The 12081-nt window shown below is 35.5% G+C and overlaps 1 protein-coding gene across 7 annotated transcripts in view; it reads left to right on the forward strand.

Moving 5' to 3' along the window:
- LOC140155808 (phospholipid-transporting ATPase IF-like) overlaps window positions 1–12081 on the forward strand; it is a 77257-nt gene that overhangs the window by 7921 nt on the left and 57255 nt on the right. For all 7 annotated transcript variants that reach the window (XR_011859430.1, XM_072178787.1, XM_072178784.1 and 4 more), the window contains exons 2-4: window positions 2085–2204; window positions 6804–6893; window positions 10757–10837. Coding sequence is in view for 6 of the 7 variants with exons in the window: in XM_072178787.1 (XP_072034888.1) it covers window positions 2085–2204; window positions 6804–6893; window positions 10757–10837 (291 nt within the window). In the remaining variant the exon portion in view is untranslated. The remainder of the gene's footprint in view (window positions 1–2084; window positions 2205–6803; window positions 6894–10756; window positions 10838–12081) is intronic.

The following is a 12081-nucleotide window of genomic DNA, read 5'->3' on the forward strand; positions in this document are numbered from 1 at the left end:
TTTTTGGTTAAATTACTGTACAAAAGAATAGGCCTACAACCCTAATTTTGAAAATTCTAGAAAAATTTATTTATAATTTTTACAATTTTTGACACTTTGAAAAGTTTTTTAAACAGTTTGTTTTTGCACTTTTTTAACTATTTTAAAAAACGTGAATGGAGTGGGATGTGATACAGTAAAGAAATATCCCAATTTTTACCTATTTTGGCTATTTATTGATTTGGTATGTATGTTTTGGATATGACCTTGCAAATCTGTTTTTGATTATTTTTTTAGTTTTTTAGTTTATCTGATTTAGCAAATCACTGTTAGTTATTTCATTTTGTAGAATGGGTTGTTTGACAGTTGTGGCAAATAATATAATTGCAAAAGTTTGTTCACTTTTTGACTTTTTGAACCAGATGTTCATAAACTTTTTTTGATGCCAGTCCACATTCCAATCTTGACTGTACTGTAGCCTACATGTACAATAGTATTAGTTCATGCATTGAAGCATAGACCCTATAAAAGAATAGGGTCTAAATAGAGGTGACAACATTATCATAATTATTTTTAGGATTAAGGCTCTGGGATTAGGGGTTAGGTAGTCCCACCAGTAGGACCTGTTTTTTCTTAGTAATACCATTGAACTATACTTGCACACTCTGTCCAGGGGTGGTGCAATAATTATGTGTATTCCTGGGCTGGCGAATTATAGGGGGGCCAAAGTGTTTTTGGCAAGCCAAAGGGGGTGGGGTAAGCATTTTTGGCAGGTTTAAAGGGGGTCAAGCAATTTTGGCAGATCGAAAGGGGGTAAGCAATTTTTGGCACAGATGTTTTGGGCACTGTTTCTATATTACGCCTTAAAAAGGTGTAGGAAAATGTTATAGGAACATGTTAAATGTGCACATTTCCTGCTCCCTGTGCTCGCACTATGAAAAGATAATTTAAGGTTTTAAATTTGGGTTCCCCAAAATCTTCCATGTGTAAAGGTGGGGGAGGCAAAGATTTTTGGCATGTCAAAGGGGGGGGTAAAGGTTTTTGACACATCAAAGGGGAGCAAAGATTTTTGTAATGGCCAAAGGGGGGAAGCAATTTTGGCAGATTATTTTGAGAATTCCCCACCCTGGGGGTACACATAATTATTGCACAGCCCCTGATTGCTCAATAGAGATAAACCGCAAAAGTCCAGTAACCGTGCTGCTCAAAATTTTCCTCTGGTTTCGTGGTTCATGTACTTTTGTGGTACTCGTCGGACTAGGGTTAGGCCTAAATGTATGTATGTAGGGGTTTTAAATTAAAGGGTTTCTAAATTTTGGATGATCCTATGCTTGCATTTTGTAAGGGGGTTTGAAAATAATCCTCTAGATACATGTACCATGAAAATACTGGTTCACAAGACAAGTGACCCAATATCCTACTCTTTGAAGCCTGACTTTTGCACAGGGCATTTGCTGTTGACAGTCACACTCCTAGGTTTATAGTCCAAGGAGCACATTTTATAGGATTGTTTTGCTGAACCATGAAATGGTATCAGCCTATTATAAATAAGTGTATGTTACTTGCTTATTTGCTAACTTATTGACAAACCTTTTGGTCTGAAATGGACATATCTCGAAATGCCACAAAGGTAAACCCCTGAGTGATGTCAAATGAAAGAGAAAGAAGTAAAGAATGTTAAATTATTTACCCCACCAGGGGGTGACACTCTTCGTAACTTTGTAAAATTCCTATTTTGGGTCGTTTCATATTACAAAATCCCAAGAAGGTATGACCCTCAAGTGATGTCAAATGAAAGAGAAAAAGTAAGAATATAATAAAAATAATTTCCCAACCAGGGGTGACACTCCTGGTAAGACTCGGGTCAGTATTCCTATTTTGGGTCCTTTTCATATCTAGAAATCCCAAGAAGGTATAACCCCTGCCATGATGGGTGACAGTGGTATACCACAATATACTGTGGAAGCCCCATGGTTCAGCTATGGTACAGTAACTGCTCTACTTTTGTAGACAACTGTGGAAGTCCACAACACTTCCACAAACCATACATTTTTGTCAGTATTTTTGTAACCTAAAAGATTTTTTGTTGTTTTTGCCATGAACAGGGCTGCACACAACCAGAAGTACCAGATTCACGTACAGTGTGTGTAGGCAACAGAAAACCACCGGCAGCTGACCCACCCCCATATCAAGCCTTTTGTAATAATAGAGTTATATCATATAAGGTAAGTTGTAATTATCATTTTAAGTCCATCCATAGAACTCCACATTAAACATTGATGTCGGCTTAAAGGAGTATTTCGTGATCCTAGCATCTCTTTTTATGACATTTTTCAGTAGATATCCACAAAAAAGCTTATTCCCAAAATTTCAGTTGATTCCGATTTTATGTGTGCGAGTTATGCATGATTATATACATGTGTATTACACTGATCCATAGACAATGTGTTGTAATTTCGTTCTGGTACACCAGAACAAAATTCAAATTTCACAATATCTCTGCTAAACAAATTAATCTGCAAGACATTTTTTGTACATTATGTAGCCAGAGGATTCTAGTGACTATTTTTGAGAAAAGTTGGGGGATGATGCTGTGGATCACAAAATGCCCTTTTAAAATGGACAGAAACCCTTCCTGACAGTTAGTATTAAATATTATTTCAGCATTTTGGGTAAAGAATAACATAATTAAAATTTGACAGAAATCACACATTATGGCTATTAATTAATACCATTTCTGTATGAATTCCACCAGATTGTTGGTATCAGTGGGAAATCCACATATGGCATGGGAGGGTGATGTTATTGTTTACCTTCCTACCAGCATGATACCAATATAGTCTCCATGGTGATAACATGCACGAATGGTTCCACTTAAAAACAGTGGCGCTGTAACTAACAGTTAATTAGCGGAGTAGATTTGAGCTGTAAGCATCTGTACTGCAAGTGAACAAGTGTGCAGCCATTACACTATTAATATTATAATAAGAGAAACATAATGGTAGGCCAACATAATAACCTGTAATTATGGAGACTGACAATACATGTATGGGTATCGTGTTGTTAACTTACACAAGTGTTTTTATCAACTGAAATATCAACATTTTTGTACACACTTAAGGGATCTAGAATGGCGTTTATGGCGTTTCGACAGTATTTTTTTTGTGGGACATGAGAGCACCTCAGGCGATCGAATTGCATTCTGAATCTGAAGCATGTCTTTCTGATATCAAATAATTTTCATTTTCTGAAATTCACGATATAATTCAAATTTTATGACAAATTATTAAAATTTGATATTTTTCAAAATTTTGATATATAACAGTCCTCGAAGTAAATTTTATAAATCTAATGATATATTCTTAAAGTGTATGTAGCTGGGAGGAAAAGCCGACGATCAATTGAAGAATTTTGACCTTTTATATTGAAGATATGGATTTTTTCCCCAAAAAGACCTAATTTTTTTGTGTTTTGGGGAAAAAATCCATATCTTCAATCTGAAAAGGTCAAAATTTTCAATTGATCGTCGGCTTTTCATCCCACCTACATACAATTTAAGTATAAAGCATCAGATTTATAAAGTTTACTTCGAGTACTGTTAAATATCAAAAATATCAATTTTTAATGATTTGCCATAAAATGTGTATTACATTGCGAATTTCAAAAAATCAAAATTATTTGATACCAGAAGGACATTCTTCGTATTCAGAATGCAATTGATATGTCTGATGTGCTCTAATGTCCCACAATAAATACTGTCCAAACGCTCATACCCCTTCCCTTAATACGCAGCCCCAAAGAGTTATTCTTCCTGTAGCCCTAAAACAGAACAAAAAGCTTTAAAGTTATATTTAAATTTAAAATTTAAAATTTAATTTTTAAAATGTTAAATTATGGATTATGTAAATTTTATTTTTGAACAATTGCACGGCATGCGTATAATTAGTGTTAAATATTTTGGGTGAAGTCATCAGAATATCTTACTGGACTTGCTCATGATCATTGCCATTTGACAGAAGATAATGGCATGTTTTAATTTAGTAGTGACGCAGCATTAATTACTTTACATTATAGCAAGAGAGCTATTGATTTTAGATATTTAAGAGAAAAGATCCACCCAGTTCAGGTTATACATATCAAATGAGGCAGCAGCTAACACAGAAAATGGATTGCAACATGAATATAGGGACAAATTTAATTTGACAGCATTTTGAAAATAAAATCTCATATCAAGATTTATTGACAAGGAAGGCTTGTCTTTGATTGATGTATTCCAAATATAATTTTGTCTAGTAAAAGCTTCATAAAGATGCAGCAGTCGTAAAAAAAGTGGGTTTAGTGACGTACTTCCCGCAAATGTAGACAAAAAATCTTAAAAATAGAAAATATTGAATGCTTGATTAGACCTAAAGTGAGATTTGAAGCATTTTCTGGAAATTGGGGACTGCTCTGAATAAGTTTATTATATTATTTGGGTATTTCTGATATATATATTCTAGCCGCCCTCTAATTTGCATATTTGCATGATTAATTAGCATTTATGCAAATTATCTCCATTATGCAAATATGCAAATTAGAGGATGGCTAGACAATATAATACATTAGAACACATTAGAAACCATACATCTAATTTGCTTCAAACAAAACATATTGATCAATGTACTTTACCCAACTCCTAAATTTTAAATTTTCCGAAAATAAGAGAGAGCATCACCTAGTGCTTGCTCCTGGTACATAAGGTCCCGGGTTCAATTTTCGGTGATAGTAACTTGCCAGGGTATTAACTTGGACAAAAAGTCTGAATTGACAACATCTGTAGATTATATTCAGACTTCATTCAGAGGGGACAATGAGCTGTTGGTCCCATGTGTAGAGAGTCATAGGCTTATAAATCAGGGGAGCTTGGGGCTCAGTCTTCTTAATAATTTGGTGCAGGTGCAGGGGCTGCTGGATAATTCCAGGTGAAGTGATGAAATAATCCGAAAAATGGGTGTTTTCACATATATTTTGCAGAATTTTCTGACTCTGTGGGGGGACCACCCTCGTCTACACCCCCTCCCCAGAATGGGTCATCGTTCATTTTGGGATCAGCCCCCCATGTAAATATACTGGAAATGTAAGCTTTTTATCACTTGATATATTAATCCATAATTTCAAAATAATGTTAAAATTGATGAATATTGTAGCTTTCAAATTAACATTTTATTTACAAATTCTTTTTTCTTGCAAATTGAAGTTTAAATCTGGCGATTATTTGCAATTTATTTTTTTAACAAGGGACTCTCCAAATCTGCTGAAATTTTTGTTTAAACTGTAAAAATTAAAAAAAATTATATTTTATTTTATTATTTTAGTTTGTCCCCAAATGTCTAAAAGCGCACTTGGAACCAAAAGCACGATTTGCATCGTGAAAAGCACAATTGGGTTTTTTACTGCCCTCTAATTATCATCTACATTGCAGAGATATGGTTGGAGATTATTGTATCAGGCATGAAAAGTACATGAAACATGTCACACTTCTTAGTATTTTTATTTTAGCATTGAAATGCCACCATTTTTATCCATTGATCTTCCAATTTTGTAAGGCTCCATATTGGCCAACAAAAAAACCAAAATTTGTTTCTGTTTCATCAAGTAGGCCTATAATAGCAACATTGGGTTTCAAGAAGGTTGAGTTACATAGGCGTACATTCCGGTGGGAGGGTGGGGGATACCCCCCCCCCCCCAATATTTTGATAAGGGCAATGGTCCATACAATCACCCCCAAGAAAGTTGACACCTGTAGGCCTATACATGTGGGTTTCTGACAAAATCAACCTCATATTTGGCCAAACTAAAAAGTGCCCATTTTTGCGGTCTTCGTGCGACTTTGTTCCACTTTTGCATCATATAATTCACCATTTTAGCTTCATTATGGCCATAAATTATTCTGTCGCCAAACAGTGCCGAATTCACTGTAGGCCTATTTCAAGAAATTGTAATTTATAATATGCCAACTTCAAGTTCAAGAAATGTTTTTCATCTCAAAAAGAAATCTATGCCATGAGATATCATATAGTGGTTCGTTGCGGTTACCATATGCTAATAATGCTCCACGTACCCTCCCCATCAAAATTCATCACAACATGACAAACGAATAAACTCAAATTACTTTCCAATGTAGGCCTACCTTGAATTTAAAATCTTCGGAAAGTCATCACAAAATAAGTTACCATAAGTCATCATAAACGAATGAGCTGATTTATTATATACATTAGCGGTTGCGGTTTACCATGCTAATAATGCCCACTCTCCATCGAAAGTCACCACGAACGGATAAACTATGATCACTTTCAAAATATTAGATCACTTAAAATTTTTCGAAAATCATCTGTGTAGCGGTTACAGTATTTGCAAACGGTTATACAATTTTACAAATACGAAATATCCACCATGAGCAGTGTGTTTGTCTTGAACATGCGCTTATACATGTTATAGGATACGCATATTTTAAAGCTTGTCCGTAGCAACGAAGCAACGTGTGCGGGTTCACCATTGGTTGATCTACATTGTACCAAATAAATCCAAATAATTCTTTGTATTTATTAATTTATCTATCTATCTATGCATTTAGCATTCATCTGGAAATGCTAGAACTTATTTATTTATCTATTTATTAATTTATAATTTATCTATAATCTCCGAGATGATACCGATGAATCGATCAGTTCCTCTTCAAAGTATCGATTATCGGCAAGTTCCTCTTTAATAGTATAGATTAATAGTCTTGTAATTAGAAATACATACATACTAAACTGCAAACTATTTCTCTCTTTTTATTTCAGTATACCAAATGGAGTTTTCTTCCCAAAAATTTGTTTGAGCAATTCCAAAGAATAGCCAACTTTTATTTTTTGTGTGTAGCTGTTTTACAGGTAAGAGTCATGGTATTACTTTCTTTCTGTTTGATTATAATACTTAATAAATTAGTAATAATAATAACTAGGCGGTTACCCGTATTTGGCGGTTCTCGGCTGTCGCGATTACCTGGTTAAGTTTTATGCCCATATGACAGTTTTTACTAATGACCTCAGATTACCCTTTGTGACCTCAAAATGACCTTCCAAAATTTGGCTCTAGATGATAACTGTACCCACCACGTTTCATGCCCATATGACAGTTTTTAGGAATTTGACCTTGGATGACCCCAAAATGACCTTCACAAAATTTGACTCTAAAAGTTGACTGTACCCACCAAGTTTCATGCCCATACAACATTTTTTTACTAATTTGACCTCAGATGACCCCTGGGTGACCCTGGATGACCCCAAAATGACCTTCCAAAAATTTGACTCTAAAAGTTTACTGTACCCACCAAGTGTCATGCCCGTACGACAGTTTTTACTAATTTGACCTCAGATGACCCCTGGATGACCTTGGGTGATCTTAACCCACTAACAAACTTGTTCTGTCTGAGGTCCAGATGCACCCACCCACCAAGTTTGAGGAACGTGCGACCCCTAGTCTCCGAGAAAATAGGCGGAAAACAGTTTTTACTAATTTGACATCAGATGACCCCTGGGTGACCTTGACCCGCTAACCAATACATACTTGTTCCGTTTTAGGTCAAGATGCACCTACCCACCAAGTTGCATGCCCATATGATAGTTTTTACTCATTTGACCCCTAGTTCACCTCCGGTGACCTTGACCCACTAACCAATACAAACTTGTTCTGTCCCGGGTCAAGACGCACCCACCCGTTAAGTTTGAGGAACGTGCGACCCCCAGTCTCCGAGAAAAACGCTTATACGAATTTGACCCCTGGACGACCTTGGGTGACCCTGACCCACTAACCAATACAAACTTGTTCTGTATGGGGTCAAGCTGCACCCACCCACCAAGTTTGAGGAACGTGCGACCCCTAGTCTCCAAGAAAATAGGCGGACAGACAGACAGAAACACAGACACACAGACGATGCATATTATTATATAGATTAACAGGTGACTTCATTTCGTAATGTTATTTTCTCCAAAAAGACACATTGAAATAACACAAAAAGGATCATGTAATCCACAAATGTAATTAGTTCCTTCATATTAGTGAAAATTGTGTTTAATTTGGTTGCAAAGAAGCATTTGATTATTAACACATGTGACAATGCATTTCTCTCTAATTTGTGACAGTGAGGTCTTCGTAGGCACTCATTCTGACCTGAATTCATCCATTTTCATTACCACTCTCTATTCTTTTTTTTTTTTTGCAATCATTTTACTATTCTGTCATTCTCCTAGGAGTATACTATTAAAGAAATTTATGTTCTTTTAACTACTTAACATAAAAGTTCTAAAATCAGATTGGTAAACACTGTCAACTATCTCTTTATAGGCGAAGGATAGATAGGCCTACATTGTAATGCACCAAAACTACAAAATGCTTTGTAGCAGTTATTTTTTTCCATTTTCTTAAATACAAAATATTTCCGCAATTGTCAGTGTAGCAACCTGGAGCACTTTAAACTGGGAGTCTTTAAAAGCTGGAATACTAGTATGCTGAATGGGGTAGGGCTTAAAAATTTGTGGTGTGGACCACTGCACATACGTACCCAGCCAAGTTAACACTGAGTCATAATTTGTGCTCCTCTATACCCTCTTTGCTCCTTGCTCACTTAGCTTGTGGGTGGGGTGTAGATAGAGGTCCGTGAACAGAGTAAGTTTTATGCCATATAAGGCATCCCCATCGAATGTACAATGTTTCGATATACTAGACTTTACGCTTTCATTTATATTCTTTCACTTTTTTGCATTCATTTCCTTGTCTTTCTTTCTCTTGCACTAAGAAGTGTGTAAGTAATTTAAACTTTTTTCTCAAGGGAGAGAAACAATGACAGGAAGAAAGATGAGGAGAAAGAAGATGAGAACACTTTTTTAACTACCACAATGACAATAGATTTCTTTTTATTCCCCTAGTGGCGCAGCTATCGGGCAAGGGAGGGCATGTGCCCTAAGCGATGAAGGTCAATTTTTTTACACGCTTCACACACATATCAACATAAATAGTCATTTGCAAGACTGTTTTAAGACCAAAATTCAACTTGATTATAATCATACTCTTCATGCACAATTGTTTCAGGAATGGGTGGTTGCCATGCTGTATCCTTGCCCATGTGCGCCACAACTCCTAGCTACACACCGGGCTACACCACAGTATCCCCATTACCATTTTATCTGGTGACAAAGGTTTCTATGGCACTGCTCCCATGCTCTGGATCCAAGTACCTTATCAAGTTATAACACCATCCAACCTCACTTAGACCCACCCCACCCCCCAAAAAAAAAGAAAGTGTGTCTCAGACACATTTGGTCAAAAATATAAGTGCTATGCTTTTTTTCCTTTTTTTTTTTTTTAGAAAATGAGCTATGCAATATGTGATTTTTTTTTACAGTCAAGGCACAATAGAGGTTATCCATGTTCTATAAAGCTGCATATCCTATTAACGACTGCTATACCTTGTTTAGGACTTTCAAAAGAAGTACCTGCCTGTGCAACCATGTCATGCAGGTAACTTCGAGGTCATGCATTGAATTGGTTTGAATGAGGAATACTACTGGAATCAGCGCCTTTTGTTAGAAGTCACACATGAGTGAAGTGGATAACCTCTATATTTATGTACTTTTTGATAATCAAAAAAAGAAACTTAGTAATATACATACACAGTGAATTGTATTGTTTATCTCTTGCAATCATGGTGAAATGTGTACAAAACAACAACAACCAAACGGCAAAAAAAGACAAAATTTGATCGCGATAAGATACTGAAAATATCAAAAAAATATTGAACATGGGGAAAAATTTTACGACCAACGTGTAGCGCTAAGCGCTATTGGAGTTCAAATAGCAATGCGCGCAGGTGTCTGAGACGGACTTTCTCTTTTTTTGGGCCTTACTTAGCCATTATATTTCTAGATAACTGCTGTTTAAAATGCCTTGATCCCAGCCTTGATAAGCTTTGACATAAAATTCAAAAAGCTTTCAAGACTTTTGTTTGGTCACATTTATTTTGCTCGTGTCTCATATAATTGTCTTGTTTGTTGTTATGCAATGTGATACATCATACATGCTTTGTAATTAAGAGCACTGCTTTGTAAGAGCACTGTACAAATGCATACAAAGTCTTCACAAAAAGTAACACAGCAATTATAAATATGCCTATAGATAGCTTCAGAAGTATTAATCGTATTTCCTAATTTTTAACAAAGAAAGAAGGATGGTTTATTTACTCACATTTTGATACCCCATTAGTCCAGTGTTATTCAATATTACAACATGGCAGCATTAAAAAAACCCAGAATATAAAAGTTGCAGTTATTTGTATTGGTTTGAATTCAGCTTGTGTAATATACAATTAATTGCTGTTAAACTGCAACTTTTAAATTTGGGTACGTTTCTTTAAAAACACTACTGTGTTGTTAATATTGGACGAAATTGGACAAACGAGGTATCAAAATGTGCGTAATAAACCATCCTTCTTTCTATGTTAAAATATTGTGACTACAATTAATAGTTCTGAGCGATATGCATATTTATATCGGCTGCATTACTGTTTGTGAAGACTTTATAATGTTATGCAAAATGTTTGAAGCTTGTTAACAGAAATTATTGGGTTGTAAAACATAACTAATAGTTATACATGTAGTTTTTCTACATCATATAAAGGTCACTACGACTATATTGTCAGAATAGTTGAGCAATCTTAATTGTATACTTATCATACACATTGGTTTCTTTTGTTTTACAGTTAGCTATTGATAGTCCAGTTAGTCCTATTACCAGCATATTGCCTTTGGTATTTGTCATAAGTGTCACTGCTGTAAAACAGGTAAGTTTGTGAAGCAAGGGTATAAAAAAAGGGGGGAAAGTATCCTATTCAACCTAGTATTTACCCACAATGCACTTTATAATTTCAGAGGACCCTTAGGCCTATTGTTTAATTATTTTTGCAAAGAAAGTTAAAAAAGACCAGGCTCCAAATTTGCAAAAATATACAAAAAGTACCAAAATATAACAATTTGCAAGCATACTGAGCAAAAGGTCCAAATTCTGGGAAGAAAGTCCACTTTCCACAACCCCCCCTATTTGAAAAAAAGTCCACTTTTTCAAAATCAGCACACCCCCAAAAAAAAATTTTTTTTTTTTTTTTTTGCATATGGGCCTGAAAAGGACATTTTCTGAAATTCCATCTTTATTTGCTGGACAATGAAGGAACAAATGGAAATGCGCTATTTCTGATAAACAGGTGCTCAGCAGATGAGGCAAGGTATTTGCTAATGCCCATTAGTAATAAATGTATTTCACTTCATAACCCTTCTATGAATATAGACCTTTATTGTACATCTTTCATTCTTGTTACCAAACACTACAACATCCCAACCCACTGTGATCCCAACCATACAGTACTTCATTGAAGTGAAACCTCTCTCTGTTTGAATAGTACTCCATGACTTCAAACTTAGTTTGTACCTAATGGTACATGGTACATACTATTGACATGTGGCTAGTATATTATATTTGCATATGGCTAAGAGTTTGTATATTATGCATAAGTATAATAAGATACTCAAGGTGACTAAAATAGATTCTGCCAATTTCAAATGAGGTAACTATTGTCAATTGTAAGTATGATTTGTTAATTTTTACGAATCACAGGTTTTACCATGCAATTCTACAGAAAAAAACTCACTATAATGTATCAATGTAAGTTCTAAATTTAACCTCAAACCAGGACACCGTAAGATTTCATTAACATTGAATATGGAACTTACTATATTTACTGGCAAGGTTCTTCAGTGCTGTTTATGGGGTTCTGATTGGCTTATAGAATAACGTCATCATCACATCGGCACCTCGTTCACCAGTCAAGTTGTGTAGCATCATGTGACCCAGGTGTGACCTGTTTTTTTAAACGCGATAATCAGGACGAGCAGTCAGACACTGCTGAAAGACTTTGCTGAATACTATAAGCTTTAATAGTGATTATGATCATTCCGATGTTCAGGTCTGCCCTCCCAAACAGGCAAAGGGGTAGATACCAGCGTTCGAAATAGGGCCGGTCAGCCGGCCATT

This window comes from Amphiura filiformis, chromosome 6 (genome assembly GCF_039555335.1).
Source record: "Amphiura filiformis chromosome 6, Afil_fr2py, whole genome shotgun sequence".
NCBI classification, from domain to species: Eukaryota; Metazoa; Echinodermata; class Ophiuroidea; order Amphilepidida; family Amphiuridae; genus Amphiura; species Amphiura filiformis.